At 38.0% G+C, this 22,481-nt stretch overlaps 2 protein-coding genes across 2 annotated transcripts; both read left to right on the top strand.

The window, feature by feature from the left end:
* The first annotated feature begins 1,363 nt into the window (after positions 1-1,363).
* On the top strand, positions 1,364-9,416 carry LOC121429976 (QRFP-like peptide receptor). The gene is made up of 3 exons (XM_041627245.1): positions 1,364-2,170; positions 7,228-7,363; positions 7,823-9,416. The coding sequence occupies exons 1-3, from the start codon at positions 1,802-1,804 to the stop codon at positions 8,548-8,550; spliced, it is 1,233 nt and encodes a 410-aa protein (XP_041483179.1). The 5' UTR covers positions 1,364-1,801; the 3' UTR covers positions 8,551-9,416.
* Positions 9,417-13,745: 4,329 nt separating this feature from the next.
* LOC121430334 (carboxylesterase NlhH-like) lies at positions 13,746-19,479 on the top strand. The gene is made up of 4 exons (XM_041627615.1): positions 13,746-14,523; positions 15,304-15,544; positions 16,137-16,200; positions 16,719-19,479. The coding sequence occupies exons 1-4, from the start codon at positions 14,380-14,382 to the stop codon at positions 17,677-17,679; spliced, it is 1,410 nt and encodes a 469-aa protein (XP_041483549.1). The 5' UTR covers positions 13,746-14,379; the 3' UTR covers positions 17,680-19,479.
* Positions 19,480-22,481: the final 3,002 nt, after the last annotated feature.

Here is a 22,481-nt window from a genome sequence, read left to right as displayed (position 1 = left end):
AGAGTCTGAAATTTAAGTCGTTCTCTTTGAATTGTGTTAATTTACATTTGTTTGTTTTTTAATACATTTTCTTCTTCAAGTAAAATCTGACAGGTAAATTAAAAGATAATTACTGCTCGCGTAACTCGTATAATACATCACGCTAATTTGCACCAAATTTTAATTCTACTCATTATCGTCATAAATGGAGACAATAATCTCACGTAGCTCTGCTCATTAAAGGCGCATAATCAAATTTACTCAGAACAATCGACTCATTTCATTAGCAAACAGATTTGAACGGGTTGCCAATATCACAATCACTGGCTTTAATTAACAAGCTTTTTATACAGGTGTCATCTGGACAGTTATAAAGTGAGGGAATACAGTGGCGTACAGTGGGAGGGGGTGGGGCCTTGGGGTGCTTGTCCCACTTAAAAAATATACGACCAAGGAAAAAATGAAAAAAGTGTGAAATACGATAATAATTTCTGAATATTATGTAAAAATTCATCTCAAAGTTAGATATTTGTGATAAAAACATACATTTTTGCTCGCTCGCCTTTTAGTTTATTTTGGGGGCCTATATATGCCAAACTTAGTCCCCTTGAAATTATTGCTTATTACGCCACTGAGGAGATACTCTTGGTTATAAAGTGATGTTCGCTTATTGCACTCATCAGAAGTCGAATGCACAGGCTAGAGGGATGCTTGGAAAGTTTTGTGTTTTCATCCCGATCTTCATCCTCGGGTGTATATCCAAGCAGTAAATTAATTGTTTGTTGTTTTTTTCTTAAAAGAAGTGTTTATTAAGAATATAGCAACATAATCAACATGAAATTACAAGTAATTCATGAGAATTACGACCATACATAGCAATGAACATAATTATATACACTTATTACAGTACATAAAGAGTAAAGATAGAGAATGATAAAAAATCAAACCTTTATTTACGAAAATAAACAGAAAGTTTACCTTTCCTTTTATCGACGCTGTATTCATATGTTGCTCATGAAGTAAGGTTGAAAGCAAGCAAAGTCAGGGATCTTATTTTGAAATTTGCAGAGATATATGCCATCTTTTAGCGATAGAGAAGTGTACGAGGTAAAACTGTCAGAGTCTCCCTGAACACTAGTCTTTCAAAATCCGAAAAGAATATAGTATCAACCGTTTTTTTATCCCCAATTCGATGACATGAAACAAAAGCAAGAACGTATCGGGTGAATTACTGAAAAGGAGCACAGAGGTGGATCCTTTCTATTGTTAGGGGATGGCGATTTATTTTGTCATTCACCTTGTTGAATAGCTTGATCTCATGGATTTACTTAACCATCCCATATATATATATGGGTTCAGTAAAGCGCAAGACTAGGCCAGTGTTACACAGTTGGCATTAACTCGAGCGATGCCAAGTCATGTCAAATTAACACAAAGAAACGACTGGCTATACACCATCAATGTGTATAGTTCAACACCAGTTTGTGTAGTCCTGTACAGAATCACGCCGATGTTGCATTCAACATCGTCGTGGTGTTATATCTAACACTGCACTGGTCCATTTGCAATAATCATTGAAATTTTCCTTTTTTCACCGCGTCTGACCCCTTCTGAAAAGCAGTGCAGTGTTAGGGATTACAAGGGGCTGACGACGGAAGTTTGTCAGTCGTCATCAGTAGCTACCTGCATCATGTGCATGGGAGTTATATGAGCACCGCGTCGGAGCAGCTTGTATTCATGTCCGATGGATGGTTGGAATTAGAGTGATGGTCAACGACGTCCTCGTTGTCATAGAAAATCATAGGGTTAGAAAATCACCAAAATGACCACCGAAGTGATGAAATTGAATACAACGACAGTTGCAATGAATCAATCATGTTTGAGCGCCGGGGTAACCGCGGTTGACCACGAAGACTGTGCTTTTATCGGCAATGTCACCTTGGCATTCATCGTCATAAGCATCATCCTCATCATCTTCGGTCTCTTCAACAACATCCTCCTCGTCGTCATTATCCTTAGCAACGGTAGCAAATTGAGGACCATACCAAATATTTCTATTGGTCACATGGCGGTTCTTAGTATCCTTTACCTCGTCATCGTTAGCGGTGGTAATCTTCTTACATTCGGTCAGATTGCTTTTCAGTTCGAGCTCAGTGACTCTGTCGTCAAGGTCATATTTTTCATCCAAACTGTAAGTATATACGTATCCATAAAAACAAATCATGATATGCAGGAGCATTTATTGTAACCTCCGCCATTCTCGATTCTTTTTGATCCCTTTAGTTCTTATTGGATAAATATTTATTATATTTATTAATTTTCTTCTTTTTTGGAAGGGGGGGGGGTGCTCGGCGTATTTTCTTGATCGCTCCCAACTCACAATCTCCATCAACTGTCTCTCTCTCTACCTCTCCCTCTCTCTTTCCATTTCTGTTTGTCGTTTTCCCAATAAGTTTAAACCACCTCCGGAGGCTTAATTCGTTCCTTTCTACTATTCTTCTGTCCCCATCTAACCATCCCCTTTCCCTTCGCAATTTCTTCTCATCATACACACTTATTACCTGTAAGATCCGGTCATTATCTCCGATATATCAATGTTTTATTTCATTAGGCAGGAACAAAGTTAATGTAAAAATATATATATCAGGACATATTTTATATATCTGTCAATGAATTTGTATAAATACTTGTGGGCATTGCCACTACGTCAGCAATTTATCGCATTAAAAGTTTATATGAGGGCCATGTACAACAATTGGGGGTGGAATTGATGTCTATGCAACCAGAGATATGGATATTCAATAATTGCAATGAGCCAGATTACAGCTCATCAACTTTTCTCATGGCCTTCTCCAATTTTCATTACAATGATCGAGCACTATTTTTGCATACACTGCAAAAACTCCGTTGTTGATTTAACACCAGCCTGGAATTTATATATGTCCACACCAGAGAAGTATTGAAACAAACAACAGTTTAGAATTAAACCGATGATGTTTTAATACTACTTGGTTTTGTACATACATCTATTTGGTGTTAGACCAAAACGAAACTGGTGTTGTTTAACATTTATCTGATGTGGACATAAGATTCCAGGCTGGTGTTTAATCAACACCAGAGTTTTTTATTGCAGTGTAAGCTTTCCAGGCATAGCATCCTGTGAAAGAAAGACATGGGGAGCGTTCCATGAAAGGATTTGTCAGACGTTCTATCCGATAGTTACCATTGTAACAATGCCTCTCAGCTAATCATAATCAAGGAAACTTGTCAGATTTGAGATCTTAAAGTTTTTCCACATTTAAACATTGATACAGATCTCTTGAAGCAAATGTTTGGACAAAAACGTTGATGAGCTAAATGTGGATTGGCAACTACATGTATATCTCTAAGGTGACATCCTGCTGCATTGACCGTTACATTTGGCTTCGAAGAGAACGTTTAATTAAGGTCGGCAAACCTAACAAAAGCTGGGGGAAATACTCCGTCCTCAATCGGTTTGATAAAATAACAAAAATGAGAAAAATACATTAATAAAATTTTGGGAATAGTCCATTGAAAATTGTGAAAGTAATGAAATCGTTAAACTGCAACTTTGAGACATCACATAATAGCAGCATCTCAATTTCATGTAATGTAGAATGTAACTTCTCAACATAGGAATGCAAATGAAATGAAGACTGGTTTTACGTGTATATACGTAAACTCAGGAAATTTGATAAAGAAATGATAATTTATTTAGTATGTAATACAAAGTTAAGCCATTCGCAGGCATGGGTGTCGATCACGGGGGGGGGGGGGGATGGGGGGATATATCCCCCCAATATTTCAAGTGGGGGGATGGCCTGTATTATCACCCCCCCCCCCAATAATTTAGGGTAGAAAAATTATAATAATGACTGAAAAAATGAAAAGTTTGATAATGATGATTATAGTATGCCATCAATCAGTTTGTTTCCCTCGCAATTTGTATATATTGTTATTAAATAAAAACATTCTTTTTCAGGACTATTAAACAGATAGGTGGATAGATGAAAAAGAATGAAATGTTTATGTATCTGATATTTTTTTAACACATGACATAAAAGGACCCCAACAAAAATCAACTTTTGTTGATAGGGTGTTCCATTCCACCAGTGGTGAATAAATTAATTTAAATAAATCATTAACTCAAAAGGGTGGAAAAATAAACGGGAGTAAAAGGGTGGCAAGATAAATAAAGGAATGACGGTAAGCCCGATGGCGCACGAGAAGCCACACAGGTTGTAATTTGTGCTAGTCTTAATTGGTCCGAATCTGCATTTTATCATCATGCATTAAGAAGAATAAAGATATTGCCAGTCAGGTTAGATTTAAGAGAGAAGTTGTATACACAGAGGCGTCGATCTTGGATGGGGGGGGGGGCGGGGGGAGATCGCCCCACCAATGAAAATATTGGGGGGCAAACATATCGTTTTGCCCCCCCCCCAATAATTCCGCATGTGCAACTAAAAACTAAAATAAGATTGTAATGCTACACTGAAATCAGCAAGCGAGATTGAGATACCAACTCGATTTTGATTTAAAATCGTGCTCAAAATGTCTGCTTTTCAGATTGGAATATAAAAATTTTCAGCTCGCGCTTCGCGCTCACATCATGTACCAAAAACCCATACTTTTCATGATTATATAGGTGAATATAATGTCCCGTTTTCAATTCTGAACCTCAAAAGAACTTTGATTTGCAATAATCTTTTGTTGGATATATATCTTCCATTTTTCCTGTTTTCATGACATACTAAAAAAAATTAGCTCGCGCTTCGCGCTCGCATTGTTGGTGAAGGTGAGATATGTGTCTCTTTCTCATGAGTTATATATATATATATATATATAAATGGATGAAGAGAACAATGGTAGACGTAGCTTAAATCAAGGTTCCCCAGAGCTATCTACCCTTTGGAAAAATTGGTTATGCCGAAAAAATGTCTCTGCCGGGAATCGAACCCGGGCCCCCAGCGATCATAATATATATATACATATATATATTATGATCGAACGCCTTTGGAACGTTGATTCACAATATTGCCCCCCCCCCATCTGAAAAAATGGATCGACGCCCCTGTGTATACATCATGCTCAGTGGCGTACCGTGGGTCACGGCATTGGGGGGCACCAGCAAAAAATTTGAGTCACTTAGGGAGCGCGCGAAGCGCGCTCAGTTGTCAGGTATACTGACCTAATATGGACATGCAGTGCCATTAAACGGATATGTATCTCACTGATTGAATAATGCGAGCGCGAAGCGCGAGCTGAAAATTTTTGATATTCAGAGCTTAATAGGGACATAATAAGCAATTTTATTTTAATCATGATACGTAACTGTCTCGCTAAACAAACAATGCGAGCGCGAAGCGCGAGCTAAAAATTTTGTATATATTGACCCTAAACAGGGAAATTTTAAGGACTATATTTAAGAATCCATTAGGAGTATAAATATCTCACCATAGTCATCTAATGCTAGTGCCATCCTTTGCTGATTTTGTCAGAATTACATCTAAACACAGTCATGAAGCACCTTTGGTAGTCATTGTAATCATGATTATCAAACGCATCTTACTAATCAAATACTGCAAGCGCGAAGCGCTAGCTGAAAATTTAGGAAATTCAGACATGAAGAGAGGTATTCTAAGGCGTGTTTGTAGGAATTCCTTAAGACCATGCATATTTCACTAACCAAATGATGCGAGCGCGAAGCGCAAGCTATTTTTTTTGTATATATTGACCCCAAACAGGGATATTTTAAGGACTATGTTTTTTAGGAATTCATTAAGGGTATACATAATTATCTCACCATAGTCATCTAATGCAAGTGCCAAGCGCTTGCTGATTTTGTTTTGTTAGAGTTACATCTAAACACATGAAGTACTTTTTGAAGTAATTGTAATCCTGATTATCATATGAATCTCACTAATCAAATACTGCGAGAGCGAAGCGCGAGCTGAAAATTATGTAAGAAATTCAAAACTGAAGAGGGGCATTCTAAGGCTTGTTTGTAGAAATTCACTAAGACCCTACGTATTTCACTAACCAAGTAATGCGAGCGCGAAGCGCGAGCTGAAATTTTTGATATTCAGATCAGAAGAAATGACGTTTTAAGGACTGATTTAAGTTAATGAAGAACAGAAATCTCACCAATCTACTTATGCGAACTTCAGCACGGACATGAAATGTTTTATATCAAGACCTTGAAATAGGGCAATCACTTTAAGTAGTCATGAAAACGAAAAATATGTCACTACATAAAACAATTATAACTCGAATTGCGAGGAAATATTTTTGTTGTATATTGATTTGAAAACGGGAGGTTTTAGTACAACGGGATTATATATAGAGTTAAACAGTCTATGCGAACACCAGGAACAACATGAACAATGAAGACACAATGAAGCAAATAATGTTTTATAAAGCTATGAAAAAATGCTTCTTATTTAACATAACATATAACATAACATAATATAACATTATAATGAACAATAATTTCTTCTTTCCCCACTACGTTTCTCTTCTCTTTTCCCTCTTTTTCTTCTTTTCCCCGTTTTTTTTTTGGCCAGCCGATGGGGGGGGCACGTGCCCCCCCATGCCCCCCCGTAGTTACGCCACTGATCATGCTCAATAAACAGATCACTATGTAAACGGTCCAGTCAATTTTGTCATTTTTTCTCGGTATGAGTTTAGAATAGGCTTACTTGTAACACAAATTGAATTTTCCAAAAAAAATTATACAAGTATAGTACACTATAACAATGAAGGAATTTCCAAGAACACCATGCATATCAACCACTCCCAAATGTCCTAACTTTGTGATTTTAGTGGGGGTAATGTTGAAATATCCCCATCCACAAGAACATTTGTGTCAATCATCCCCCCAACCAAGAATACCGATCGACACCCATGTTCGCAGGTAATATTACAAAATTATAAAACATAAAAATTGTCTAACAAGCATCAAACGTTTGATATAATTATTACCCCAGTTATTGATAGCGCGATCCACCGCCATGGTCAATAAGGACTGGGGACCTCCACAACAAATCGGAAAAGATATTATCAGAGGTAACTCCATTTATTACACATCATTGCTGTGCTAAATGTATTAATAATTAACAATACACTGCAGTTATGTTAAAACTTTGAATACCCGGATCGCTTTACCCGGGTAACTGATTATTTTATTATAAGATGAACAATGTTTTTATTTTATTCTTATTGCAGTTTATATCTGTAGCTTCTTTTTCGATACTGGTACTTCTCGGATTCGATCGATACCTGTCAATCGTTTATCCACTCCGATCGCGACCCTATCGAACAAAGACAGTGGCAATTATTATCAACTGTCTGGTATGGATTGGTGAGTGGGAACTGTCCCCCTCTTTTTTATTACTCGCTTCTTTTTCTTCTTCTAATAAACAAATGATCGCTTTACAAAATTTTGTCAGCGTTGTTTGGAAACGTACAACTTTCTCCTGTGTGTATGTTTATGTGAGGGTGTGTGTGTGTGTGGGGGGGGGGGGTGGCATAACCACCCCAAACTCCATGTCTCTTACTTCTGGATCTAGTTGAGTGAACTAGAGATAATAAATTTCAAATTAAATGTTATGGGCGCGTAACATTATACTGCTTCGAAATTAATTGGATTGGGAATGAATGCACTGCCATCTCTTGCATGCTTCAGATTATATATTATAAAGCCAATAATATTCAATCATTGATATGTGTATACATCGAGTGGTAGAATGTCAAGGCGACATGGATTATAGTTTTAAATGATCGATTCTGATACCAATTTGTCTCTTTATTTCGTTCTCAGTTGCAGTGCTGTGCTTAGTTCCCCTGTTCATAGGCCATGTTGAGGTGGGCGTCAAGAATATCTTCGGAAATTACCTCGTCCCAAGAAACAGAAACTCGATGATCATATTCACAGTAATCACATTCATAACTCCTGTAATAGCTCTTACAATTATGTACGTCGCTATCCTAAAGACGATTTGGTTTAACCAAGCAGCCAAGCATTTACACGGGGAAGGGCACGAAAGAAGATGGAAGCAGCGAATTCAGGTATTCAGATCACTCTTCAAAGTGGTCTTCGCCTTTGTATTGTCTTATGGCTTCTTCTTCGCGGTTTTTCTATGGATCGCTTTGGGTGGGCATACGCAAGTGAGTGCTGGTGTGAGCAATCTGCTGTTTTACTCTTCACTATTAATAGTCTATCTAAACTGTGGGATAAATCCTCTAATCTACGCTCTAACCCAACAAGCTTTCAGACCACATGTGTACAAGCTACTCTGTCCGAAGAAGTGCCGTAGGTGGAAACCGGAAAAGGACGCCCTCTACACGATCCAACAAATAGATACAGGGAGCAAGGATCATGCTGCACCTCATGAAGGGAACAAAGATAAAGATTTCGAAGTTGAAGATGGCCATCCCCACATCTACCTTAACGATGGTTACTATAAGAACGATAAAGCAGAGGATTGTTTTTCGCTGGAGGAAGTACTCCGATCTCCACAAATTTGCTCAAGGGATGATCTTCAGTAGACAGCGAAACACGTAAAGTTTATCGCTTTGACAGTGTGAACTGGGCCAGTTCACACTGTCACGATTCGCGTCAAGATTGAACGGGGATCTTAATCATGTAGTAATCATAATGATCGTATCAGATCGTATGAAATCGTATCAGATCAGTCGAGGCAATCGTACTGGTCGTAGAAAAATTTGGAATGGTTCACAAACTTTTGGGGCGATTCTATATAGGCCAATCGTTGTTTTCAGAATGATTTAATAGACCACATGACAGTGGGCTCCATTCGAAAATGAAAATGTCGGGCATGTGGTTTGAACCTAGGGTTATACCGGAACCGAATCAGCTGAAAATCCATCCGAATACACGTTCGAGTTGTTTCGGGAGTATTCTGTTCTCCCTGCGCAAATGCGAGAAAATTCAGAAAGGATTCGGGAGCATTCGAAACCATCCGAATTAGGCCGAATACGGCTATAAAGAATCGGTCCGAATTTATTCGGGAGAATTCGGTTTTGGTGTAACCCTGGCTTTATTTGGGAATATTCCAAAGCCATTATTTACATTTCACAGAGTCCCATCAACCTAACAACGAGGGTAAGCTAATGAAATGTAATACATTTTGAATTTGGCAAGATAAATGATGAGACTCTAATGTGCAAGCTACAGATATATGTGTTTAATTCTTTAATGCAAAATATTTGAACCATTATAAAGGAAATGAAAATTCGGAAAGCTACGCTCTCAGTTGTTTACCAAGGAAATCCAATTAACAAAGTGATATCTATTAGTTCTGTAAACAGTTCAATATATCTGCTGGAAGCTTAGAAAGTGAAACGAATTATATACCAGGTCCTTTCGTGGTGTCGTATATCCTGTGGGGGGGGGGGGGAGTGGGTTACCATGGTAGAAGTAAATACTAACTAAAAATAAATCAGTTTTCCAAAAGATATTGCAATGACTACACCATAGGGTAAATCAATTTGTTATTATTCCAGTGGGCCTTTTTAAATACACAACCGCACTGCTCACTGTACTGCATTATGGGTAATAAAAATGGGCAAATATACGGGTGGTTGCATGAGGTGGGGTTGTTAAGGCTGTTGGTTCGTATGCCCTTTAAACACTTTTTTCTGAAACTAAATCCACATTTTCCAAGGTTCAGCAGTAGCACTTGGAATCATCAATTTGTTCGTAAACGAACTTCGGAAAATGATACAGCAAGCCTGATGAACGCCTCTAGCGACCAGCAAGGTATTTAAGACGCCTTTACAATTGCGAACGCGAAGCGCGAGCGAGTGGATTTTTTTGTGCGACATAATGTAGCATATACTTTATAAATATCATTAACATTTTTACATTCAAATCCTGTGGAGCCCTACATTTTAATTGGGGGTATTCCATAAATACCTTATTTTATGAAGCTTTTTACCCAAATGTTTTATTTCCCCTATAGAAGGGATATCTCGAAATTTGGTAACTACCTAAAACTACCGATGAATTCGGCAATATTTGGTATACTATTTTGGTATACTGTTTTCCACACTTGGACAAGGTCAGTGCCGGATTACATCACGGGCCATGAGTTTTGTGCACAATATTTGGAGAACCTGCCCGAAGTATCGTGTCCAAACCGGCGAGATCCGCCCCTTCATGAACAACCATAATTCATGATTGTCCACATGGACTTTATCTCAGAAAGTAGCTCTCTCATTGGTTCAAATTGCAAACCAATCAAAATTATTTACTTACTGGTTGGTGGCTATTTGGTTGACTGTTAGGCATGTGAGCATTTAGTCTTTGTAATTTCTTTATAAATCTAATTTCTTTCTTTTTTACCACATTGATAAATGGTCCAACAAATAAATACATGCACTGACCGCAATTATCCTTTGTCATGTTTGGACTATTTGCAGAAGAAGTGTACTATTGATAGGAAATGCGAGATATGATAAGATGTGATGCTATTTCGGGTTTGCGCTTTACTAAATATATCTCTAATTCGTTTGATAACAGAAGAAAATAAACAAATATTAGGAGCTTTGTAGTACTATTTGGGGAATCGTACAAATAAAAATAGAACGTAATATTCTTTCTTCTTCTTACTAAATAAATTACTCTATTTGAAGATGTCATTTGTTTTTATTTTGATTTCAGTGATCCTATTGCCACCTCATTTTTCCCTGCCTTTTTATTCTTTTTTTCTCTTCAGTTTTTTGCTCTTCGTTTGTATATCCGTGTCTCTCTGTTTGTTCGTTCTTTTACTCTTTTCTTTCTTTCTTTCTTTTTTTTTCTTTCTTTCTTTCTTTCTTTCTTTCTTTCTTTCTTTCTTTCTTTCTTTCCTTCCTTCCTTCCTTTCTTTTTTATTAATTCTTTCACGTAAATTGTATGCTTAACAAAAGAAAAGAGATTGATCACGTGCATGTAGGGGCAGTTCCGAGATAATTTAAATGACTATCTATTTTTTTCTCATAATTGCATTACAGAGGATAAAATTTATAGAGCTACATACACATCTATACAATAACGCTCCTTATTATAAGCTCGTCTTCTTTCTTTCTATCTCGTTTTCCCTTTCCCCTTATCTCTCTCTCTCCTCCCTCCTCTTTACATCGTGGCACACGTGGGTTTGTGTGTGTGTGTGTGTGTGTGTGTGTGAGGATGTGTGTGGGTGTGTGTGCGTGTCAGTATGTCTATGGATGGATGTGTGTAGGCGTGGGTGCGTGTGAATGGAGGGACACCCGCTACCCACACTTTGCATGCATGCAAATGTTTCCATTGTCTGATATTTATATCTACGTTTATTTTATTATTCCGTATAATTCTAAGCATATATCAAATCTGTCAATTCTGACGTTCTACAACATATACTCAAATCGAGATTATTTAATACATACATTAGTCATGTTTGTAAACACTCACAAAGATTGCAGGCCCTAATAGAGATTCGCAGAAATGTGGGAGTTGTGACGTCATCAAAAGCAAGTTATCGTTTTATTTGTCTTCAGAATTATTATGAAAACAGACTAGTTCACTTATCTTTTTTTCCTCGGATTGATAAGCATCCGTCTTCCAATGAAGTTTATAACTTGAATGCATCAGTGAATATCAATGCAAACAATATTATTTATACATCGGTTTGTAGGAACATGATCAATTATGTATTTGGCCAATTTACAGATTTGTAATTGTTTGTTCGTTGATCATTACGGTTCATTTCTTTATTGATTGAGTAATTGATTAATAACCTCAATAAATTCTCACGTAATTCATTCTTGATATGACAGTTGTCATTGATCTATTGGGTGTTTTCAAGTCCGGTGTTGGCCTTGGTCTTGGTGTTGCAATTTGGATTGCTTCCCCTTGCTCCAAAACTTATTCAGTTTGTAAAACTGATCCAGATCACATTATTGACATCTCAACAACTAGTGAGTGACCTTTCGGGACCATCTTCATTTTACGTTTGGTGTTATAATCGTGTAAAAATTGACCTAACACCAACACCAAAGGGTCAACACCGTACTTGAAACCTCCCATTTATATTGTATACACTGATTGGTACTTATTGGTTCTCTGGTAAATTGATTAATTGATTTCTGCATCTGGTAAAATTCATTTGTCTCGTTTGTATATTGATTTCTTGTGTAGATGTATTGCCTGTTGAATGATTGACCATTTTTTTTTTATTTGATTGTTGTGTTTTGACTGTTAATTGATTACCGATTGATGGGTCAAGCAGTTGGCTAATGATTGCATCATTATTTTGTCTATTGATCGATCGTTGGTGTAGATTAATTAGATCATTGATTGATTAATTGTTTGGATGGTTAATTTATCTATTCATTAATCAGTAGAAAATATATAATTGCATCCTTGTCTTATTTTTTAAACAAGTGCACGCCTAGTTACTATATGTGTATAACATTTTAATTTATTTGAATGCAGGATAAAAAAGCATTACCGATTAAATGCCTTGTTCACCGAGTATAGGTGCCGCGACTGGGATCGAACCCGGACTTTCCATGTATAGTCAGGCTCCTTAGACCACTCGGCCACGGTACCTCCTTATTGATTAATAATGATCGATTTTTATATATTGATTGCTTAAATTTGTTAAATATTGTTTGCGAATATTAATCGGTTAATTTTGGTATAGATCGTGTTATTTATCCCGATCTTGACACTTCAGTAATACATATCACTACTCAATCAATACTTTTGAGGAAGTGTATATCAGGAAGTTTTTTTTAAATGAATTTATTAATTCCAAGCTCTCTTCAGAAAGTATTTGTTTACTCTCTCTCCAATGTATAAACCTATAGCGAAAGTCACTTTCACAGCGGTTACTTTCACAATTATTGTAAATATTTATAATATGTCCATGTTCCTACCAGATTTTTCCACTTCTTCAAATGTAGAGTACATCGCAAAAACTCCGATGTTGATTTAACATCAGCCCGGAATCTATATATGTCCACACCAGAGAAGTATTGAAACAACACCATTTTGGAATCAAACCGATGCTGTTTTAAAACTGTTAGACTAATACCAAAACCGGTGTTGTTTAACACTTCTCTTGTGTGGACATATATAGATTCAGGGCTGGTGTTAAATCAACACCGGATTTTTTGCAGTGTAGAAGTTAAGACGTGTGTACGAGATGGTTTGGTCGGATCCAAGATTGCAACCGAGTCACCATTCGACTAACCGACTTGTGTTATCGAGTAGCTAAATCTTCATCTCAGTGCCATTATTCAAGTTTGGCTGAAATTGAAAAAAAACAGCATGGAATAATATTTTACAACAATCATGCTGCCTGCAGTTGTCGGGTAAGTATTTTTGTGCCAATAGACAGACGTACTTTTTTTCCTGGTCAACCAACCAAAAAGAATAAATAACCTTACGTTTTTGACGATGAAATTTCAATAAAAAATTAGTAACCAAAAAGAAAACATAAACATGAAAACAAAATTTATACTGCTTTTAACAACTGTTTACTAATTAATTGTTGTTATTCCCTATAAAAAAATAAGTGTGTAAATATCGATTATTGATTAATGATGTGATTGAAAGTAGATTTGGGAGTTCGTTTTAGATTTCTAAATAATATTTTAATAATATATTATTTAATATCATCACCTTTATAAAATGCTGTGAAAAGACAATAAATCCATGCTAAATTAAATCAAATGTATAAATGTAAAATTGGGATTTTTAAAAAATTTGTGATGCCAACTGAATAATAATCTTCTAGGAAGACAATAAATTAAGTCAAAATAATAGTAAGAAGAAAATGTTTGCTTATTTGCTCAAAAATTTTAAAAGATAGCATTTTAATGCTATTATCTCAGTTAATATAAAAAAGAAAGAAATACAGTAGATAAACCAAACTGCATGACCTCTTTTTAACAACAACCCTGTCATTTATTTTGACAAGACAATTTAACAATAATGACATCTATCTATGTGTCTCGATAACGTTACCATGTACTGGCCGCTCAATGGTTATTTTTATCCTTAAAAATGAAGTTAATCTGGACATTATTTGTGATGTGGTAGTTATCTCCGCCACCGCAGATAAGTAAGTGGCTCAAAATAAATTTAATCCAAGGGATGTGTCTGTATAAATACTCGAATCAGAAATGACTTCTACCCCATTTATCTGAAAACCCTATTCGAAATTTGATTTCCAGTTCACACCTTTTCAAGCTGTCCAGCTCCTTGTGGCAATTCTGTTGCTTTGGTTGATGCTGATACTGTCTACGTTAATGCCCTGACAAAATCGAACTTTAGGAGACCTCTCAGTGCTACTAGGGTTGGTTAAAGAACCAGTGCAGTTGACCTTCCGCATGATGAAGAACCTTGGTATTGCAGGGATGGTACTGGCAGCGGTGTCTATAGGGTACCTTTTAAACACCCCTATACCACCCGACCTAGCAGAACCTTTGTATTTCAGACTCTTTGTTGCTGGACTCAAAGCTACAGATATTCTGGTGAGTTGTTTTACTTAGTTTGCAAGTGGTCAAGTACCCCCCTTTCCCTAAATATATTAAGGTCCAGGACCCAAGAAATGGTCTCGTACAGCTCCAGATTTGAAGATCGCTTCAATAGTGTTACAACAAGATCTTGAAAGGGTTAAGGCAGTCTTCATACATAGACCGCCTCTTATAATCACCATCGGTTAAAATTCTAATTAGAAAGTGTTTGGAGGAATTGATATAGTAGTAAATTATGATTATAATACCATGTATCAAGAGTCTGCCAGTTCTGTAACTAAGTTAATTAAATCTGATTAACTTGTCACGAGTATTGTACTTTCTCGACAAGATCAGTAAATTTGTACTTACATGTCACTCCCCTTGTTACGTCAAACACTCGACTTAAAGTGAAATTAGAGTAAACATAATTACAGGAATTAACGTTTTACAAACATGCCACTTGTTAAAAAAGAGAAATTCACTCAACAAAAAGTGAAACACACTCGAGCGGATGAATTATCCACTCTATCTTTTCAGTTGCATCTCGCTTGAGTCTGGAATTTTATAGAATCTGTTGAAGTATCGATCTCATGTGGGTAAATAACTAATAAGGTAGAAAGCCAAAGCTTTTATGGTCCTTTTCCAAACTAGAAATAACGATTCCATAGCAAGAACACTCTTTCAAACAAAAGCTTTTTTAAAAAGTTTTAAAAAATGAAAAATCGAGAGAATTATGAATGGTTGCTTATAATAAAAAAAATATTAATATAATCTCATTCCTCATCCGTTTTTCAGACTGCGTTGACCATGTCCCTTCTGCCGTCCGACCCCAACCTTCACGTTCGTGCCATGCGTTCCATCATAGAGATAGGACTCCCTGATCCAAGCCAGCAGGCCTTCGGTTCGAATCTCACGACACGGTACACCAATTTCGACGGCATTCGTGTTCTCGTCTACGAGCCCGTTTACCGCCCCGACTCGCCCATTCCGGCTTTGGTTTACTTCCATGGAGGTGGATATGCTCTTGGAAGCACCAGTAAGTCATTGTTTGGAAATTATTTTGTAAAAATATATATTGCATTTTCAACCTTAAAAAAACATGACAATTATGCCAACTGACGTAAAGATGCAACATTGACAAATTTCTATTAATGTTAGCACATGAAGGATGCAATGTTCCAGTGAGAGCGGAAGGGATAGAAATATACACAGAAGGGTGAATAAATAATTAGTTTGCTATGTCCACATGGCTAGCTATAATAATAGACGGGGAAAGAGGAGGAGAGAAGGGAAGGAGAAGACAGAGCAGAGAGGGATGGAGAGAGAGGGTTATGGAGCTAAACAACAAGAGGTAGGAAGAGGGGGGAGAAAGGGAGAGAGAGGTGAGGGGAGGGAGGTGTATTTACGGGGAGGGGTCTGTGTCACATCGCGTAAACTATATAAATATATAAGAAATTGTTACTTTTCCGTGAATACTGTCATAGAAAGCTTAGTATTCACCGGCTGCTCACTTTTGAGTTTATTACCTTATTACTATTGAAGCAAGGCTTACTACTGATTAACGAATTAAACATGGGAAGAAAGTGGTTCTTGATGATTAAGTTTCTTTTCCTTTTTTTTCTTTATAGAACTCCATGGTTATCTGACGAGACATTTGGCAGAAAGACTGAACATAGTACTCGTCTCGGTTGAGTAAGTATCTTAATTTGGAATTTCAAATAATACTCCTTGTTCTTTCTCCCTCTCTATACTCGAATCAATGTTATCTCTCTTGTGTTACACGTGGTTATCTTTTCCACCTTTCTCATTAAATCAGCGTGGAAAACATGTTTTTTTTCTTTTCAATCAGGAATGGAATGAAATGAGGAAGAATATAAGCAACTTGATGATATTTTTTTATATAACAATAATTTTTGGGGTTGAAATTTAAATGGTGCCATAAGAATAAACATCTGCAGGGCAAATTATTTTTGATACAGTACTGTGTAAAAATCAGAACGAAGTTGCGTAATATAGGCCGATGACAGTGTAAGAATCTTTATAGGCTTAGTTCAAAAACTTAGACACTTGTAAGCGGTAGACAAACCGAATATCATCCACTTACTCGTATATGTATGTTTTTAAAGAAGATGTCTCGAACTCTTATACTATCTGCCAATCATAAAAATATAGTGCCCATTAATCGCCAAATGTGTATTTTTTGTTTCTAGCTATCGACTAGCTCCCGAGCATCCCCTCCCTGCTGGTCCCGATGACGGCGTCGTAGCAACAAGATACCTCCTGCAGCATGCCGACGAGTTCGGCATCGACCCACATCGCGTTATTGTGGCTGGAGACAGCGCCGGTGGTCATCTGGCGACCGTCGTCACCCATCGAATCCACGATGACAGCAGTCTACCCGACCTCAAGCTCCAGGTCCTCCTCTACCCCTGGCTCCAAGCGTTGCACTTCCACACTCCATCCTACCAGCTCTACCACCACACATTCGGGGAACTTGGATTGTCCAGAAGCAAGGTTGTGGGTTTTGTTGCTTACAATATCATCCAGAGACTAGATGCCGACTTCGAGAGGAAGGTGATGAGGAACATGCATATGAGCCCCGAATTCAAGAGGTCAGCTCAATTTCAAAGGGTCTTCGATCATAACATCATTCACGAAAAGCTTGCAAATGTATCTCTCAATCAGGACATAACGGACCTTGATTCATCGTATACATCGTATCCATTCGATTCGCTTTCTGACTCGATCCCGAAAGCGACATTCCTCTCCTCCCTGTCGCTGTCGCCATCGACGCTCTTATCATCAGTGATACCACTGCCAACCGATTACCAGACTCCACTCTTATCATACGAACCCTTAGATGCGTTCGAACCTGGTAACGAGACATTCTGGGCCGAGATCCAGCACCACTTTCTTGAAGGGATGTCGCCCCTTTTGAGGGAGGACATGACTGGCCTTCCAAAAGCTTTCATCGCCACTGCAGATCAGGACGTTCTCCGGGACGATGGCATCTTTTACTCCCATGCTCTGGAGCTAGGGGGCGTGGAAGTGGATTGGATCAACTACAGAGGGGCGTGGCATGGTATGGCTGATCTTGGTATCCGTAGAGGTCTTCCCATTGGTATCAAGATGGTGGAAGATGCCATCGCATTCATCCAAGACAATATTTGATGCTTATATCATCTTGCGTATTTTCATCATACTCTTGAGGGGGTACACATGGTGTACACATTGTCACAATAAAGATGCGTGGCTTTGGTCATGTTGGAGAGTTCACTTCAGAAGGGCCAGTAACCTTTACTGTACCAAGGATTCTTGGATACCTGGTATTTGGACTGGTCTAGTCTCTCCATTTGTATAAGGGCGAACGAAGATTATGTTAAAGCCATTCGAGACATTGTACTTCTTTATCGTTTTGTTGATTAGTTATCACAGACACCCATTCTCTTGAACGGAGTCTAAACATGGTAGAAAAGAACGATAGGGGACAATGTAGATGCATGGTGTGACTATTGGACATGGCTCCGAGTTCTGATAATGGGGTTTGTCCCGAGAAGCAGGGAAATCAAGTTCATTCTATCCGTGTTCGCATGGAGGAACATGTAACTGACCAGATGCTCATTGTCATCTCGCTTGTTTGTGCATTCCCGCATTCTCTTGCATCGGTCTTTCATGTGATTTGTGTTTATGTACCATTGATACAAATGCTGGGGGCGTGGCATTTAGTAGCTGGCATTACAGTCCTATAGGAGGTATTTTGCATTGCACTTTTGAACGAATCGGGAAATATTTTACGTTCATTACTGTTCTTGAATCCTCTGAATTAGAACCTTGTTTTTGATATATTAGGGTGAAAGATGTGGAAGGGATTCAAGTAAAACTGAAAAAACACGCCTATATTGGAGCGGGAGCGGGACAGGATAATTGGTATTTGTATCCTATGAGATGTATTTAGTTCATGCGTGATCCATGATACAGTGATTGATGAAGCCAAATGATCACGAAATGTACTTTGTAAATATTATTCTGTGTATATATGTTAATAAATAAAATATGTGTTCCATAATATTAATACATGTATTGTATTAAAAGGTGCTATATTGAATCCACTATAACCATGTGTCTGCTTATGTAACGAGATTTATTTTGAAATAAATACATCTGACAAAAAATAGATCTGTATTTTTTGTGGTGGTGGTGGAACTTAACAAGTCTGTCAATGTGTACAATGGCGGTCGAAGATTATGTTGAAACAATTAATTCAAGATAATATACTTCCTTATCGTCTTAGTGAATGAGTCTTAACATGATAAAAACGACAGATAGGGACCATGCATTGGATATGACTGTGTTGGGTAGCTTAGAGCCCTGATAATGGGTTTGTCCCGAGAAGCAGGTTCATTCAGTGTTCATTCAACAGGTTCAAGTATCCGTGTTTGCATGGAGGAACATATAACTGACCACATGCTCATTCTCATCTCTCTTGTTTGTGCATTCCCGCATTTTCTTGCATCGGCCTTTCATGTAAATTGTATACATGTAAAATTGATGCAAAGGGGGCGTGGCATTTAGTAGCTGGCATTACAGTCCTATATGAGGTATTGCATTGTGCTTGAGAACTAATAGGGAAATATTCGACGTTCATTATTCTTCTTCAATCCTATCAATCAGAACCATGTCTTAAATATATTGGGGGTGAGGATGTGGAGAGGAATCAAGTAAAACGGGGAAAGGCGCCAATGGGAGCGGTGTTGGTATTTGTATCATAGAGATGTAATTAGTTCATGTGTGAACCATGATACAGTGAATGATGAACCCAGATTGTCGACAAATGTACTTTGTAAATATTACTCTGTGTATATATGTGAATAGATAAAATGTGTTCCATAATGTAAATATTGTATTAAAAGGTGCTATATTGAATCAATTATATAACTATGTGTTTGCTTATGTAACGAGATTTATTTTGAAATAAATGCATCTGACAAAAAATAAATCTGTATTTTTTTTTGTTTTCGTACCTAGATCGACTAACCATCTTACTACAACACTCATCAAAACTTAACATAATTAATGTTTATTATCGAACATGTCTAAGAAACCATAATTACAAGTACAAATACGAGGTATAATGGGCAAAACAGTTTTTAAAAACAAGATTTTCGGCCCAAACCTTTATGGAATGCTAGGTTAAAATATCGTTTGTTGTTCATTTCGAAGCCTACCTGATAATTCATTGAATTTCAATTCTTAATTAGTCATTTTCTTCCCCTGCCATATCAGTAAAGAAGGTTAAATGTTGGGACGCTCTTCACTAAGGGATTGAAAACAGGTAATAACAGGCATGTACTGCAAGATAACTTGGGTTTTACTTAATCTTCAAAAACGCCCATGTCTCAGTTGAGTCAGCTCACGCCATTCTGATCTCAATTTGACACAAGCGCGGATAAGAGGGGTGGGGCTGTGAGGGCGGTCATCCCCCTAACACAACCATCCCCAAAAAGAAAAACAAAGGAAAATTGAGAAATGGAAAACAAAGGGAGAAAAGAAAGAAGGTCAAAGCTGTATTGTTTACTCATTTTATTTTTTTAGAACAATAAAAATCTAAACGAAACGTCCCTCTCTCTCTTCATACAAACTTTGCTTCCGCGCTCCGCGCGGGAAAAAATATCAAAATTGCGTATCCCTAGTCCGTTTTCCCCATTCCCGGCTATGGGACTCGTGTATTTCTTGCCAGAAATCATAAAGAATACATTGGTTTAAAGTATAAAAAAATATATATTTTTATTGCATTGACACAAGATTTCCGCTCTTCTGGTCGCCAATCCCCGAGTCCCCATTATGTTATTTTTTCTTTTAAGCAAGCAATCTTCAGGCAGGTGTCTGCTCTAAGGGCAGATCTTTGGGGGCAGGTATATAAAATTCATACCGTGCTATACGCAAAAAAGATGAGACTTTATGCCATTTCGCTGCATCTCCATTAATCTATTTTGTTTTGCGCCATTAATTTGAAATTTTGAATATGACTCAAGTTTCTTAATTATACAAAAGGAAGCGATTAATATGAGCGAAATTTATTACACATATTATTCCCCCTTTTTAAAAAATAAATCAAAGGTTTCCATGCTTTGCGTGCATGGGAAAGGAAAAATCCCTTTCCTTTCCCATTTTGAGCTTTTTTTTTTTTTTTTTACTAAACTCCCCCTACCTTGGAGTTTGGGACGTTTCGCTTGCATTTACCGCCCCCTCCAAAATTAACCCCTGCCTATACGCGGGTGATTTGACGTGATGTAACGTTAAAAAGGGACAACAATAACAAGAACAACAACAACAACAAACATCAACAACACCAATACCAAGCAGGGGGGGGGGGGGTGGTGCCAGGATAGTTTTATTGGGGAAAGATGTCTCTGATCATATCCATTTACACGGCCTTTATATTATGCACATCTCTGTCTTTTTCTTTCATTTCTCTCTCTCCTAGTCCCCACTTCTTGAAATATGGGGGGGGGGGGTGTATGTCACCTCTGCCCAGTGCATGGCGAAGCCCTCGCTACTTAGAGTAGTAAGGAAGCATAGACTGACATAATGGTGGTTCTATAATAATTATTTTGCTAGCTCCGTCGACATTGTTTTGCGTCAATAGGGAGTTTCGTTTCCACGGCGGACGATCGACGCATTCAACAATAGTCCCGGCCCCTCCACTCCGGGGTGGGAAGGACCGCATGCGTATTCCAAAAATGTCCGATAAAGGGGTACTTTTTCGCGGGACAAGTCCGGCCCGCGGATTGTAGAAAAAGGGAGTGTATTTGTATTTTCACCTGGAGATTTCTTTAAAAAGGGGGTGCTTTTCTTATCTCTCTCTCTTTGGACTCCTGAGAAATTTTGAAAGGGGGGGGGGTTATAAAATAGCTTGACTAAAATAGAAAAATTGATCAAACCCCAGGATCAAATTCATGCTAGTTTTGAAAGCTCATTTATTTCATTGTGAAAAGTAAAATACGGACCTTTTGTTGGAGCGAGAGCTCACCTAAGATAGGGGGTACACTGACCAGTATTCCGGACTTAGGGGGGGGGGGGGTCTCCAAGGCAAAAAAGCCCGGGAAAAGCCCTCGAAAGGGGGTACATTTTGGCAGACCCTCGATAGGGGGTGCTTTCAAAGGGAGGGAAGGAGCATAGGCGTACCCTAAATAACACTGAGTCGGGGGGGGGGGGGGCGGGCCTAAAGTACCCTTCATGACAATGAACAACCAATAAGTCTTTGTCCTAAATTTGTGAATTTGAACACAGTGGCGTACCTATAGGATTTTCCACGGGGGGGGGGGACAAATTCGTCCGCCTAAAACATTAAGAAAGGTCTTCAACCACAAATAAAGGATTTCGTACCAGGAAAAAAAAAGGTCTTCAAGATCAAAGGAGCGGGCAACTTGTGGCTGGCTCGTCAGGGATCAGTTGTGACTCGTCAGGGGGGGGGGGACAGGGATACGTCCCTTGCATGGGTTGTGACTCGTCGGGGGGGGGGGGCGGGCAGGGATACGTCCCTTGCATGGGTTGTGACTCGTCAGGGGGGGGGGGCAGTCTGCCCCCCCGTAGGTACGCTAATGCAGCAGACTTTGGAAAAAGTTAATGACGTTCATTGTAATTTTTCTTCAGCTCCGAAACTTAGGACGAATTAAAATGCTGTTCCGGTTCATCAGTTCTCGGTGAAGACCTCTCAGCTGTTTATTGTCATTTGACCATAGGGTACTTCCAATACATTTACACTGTTAAGAATAATTAAAAGCGCTGTTTACTATGTGAATCGCACAGTAGTTGTTTAAACTTAAATGTTAAAAAAGGGGTTATATCTTAAACAACCTTGCTTAAATTATTGATAATTAAATATCTATATTCAAATTTTGTTGTTTACTATTTTAAACACTTGTTTTAAAAATGTTCAAACAGAACTACTGTGTGATTACATAGTTTAAAGC

The sequence above is a fragment of the Lytechinus variegatus genome, chromosome 16 (genome assembly GCF_018143015.1).
Source record: "Lytechinus variegatus isolate NC3 chromosome 16, Lvar_3.0, whole genome shotgun sequence".
NCBI lineage: Eukaryota > Metazoa > Echinodermata > Echinoidea > Temnopleuroida > Toxopneustidae > Lytechinus > Lytechinus variegatus.
Note: the sequence above shows the minus strand (reverse complement) of the source record. Positions and strands in the feature narration are given on the sequence as shown.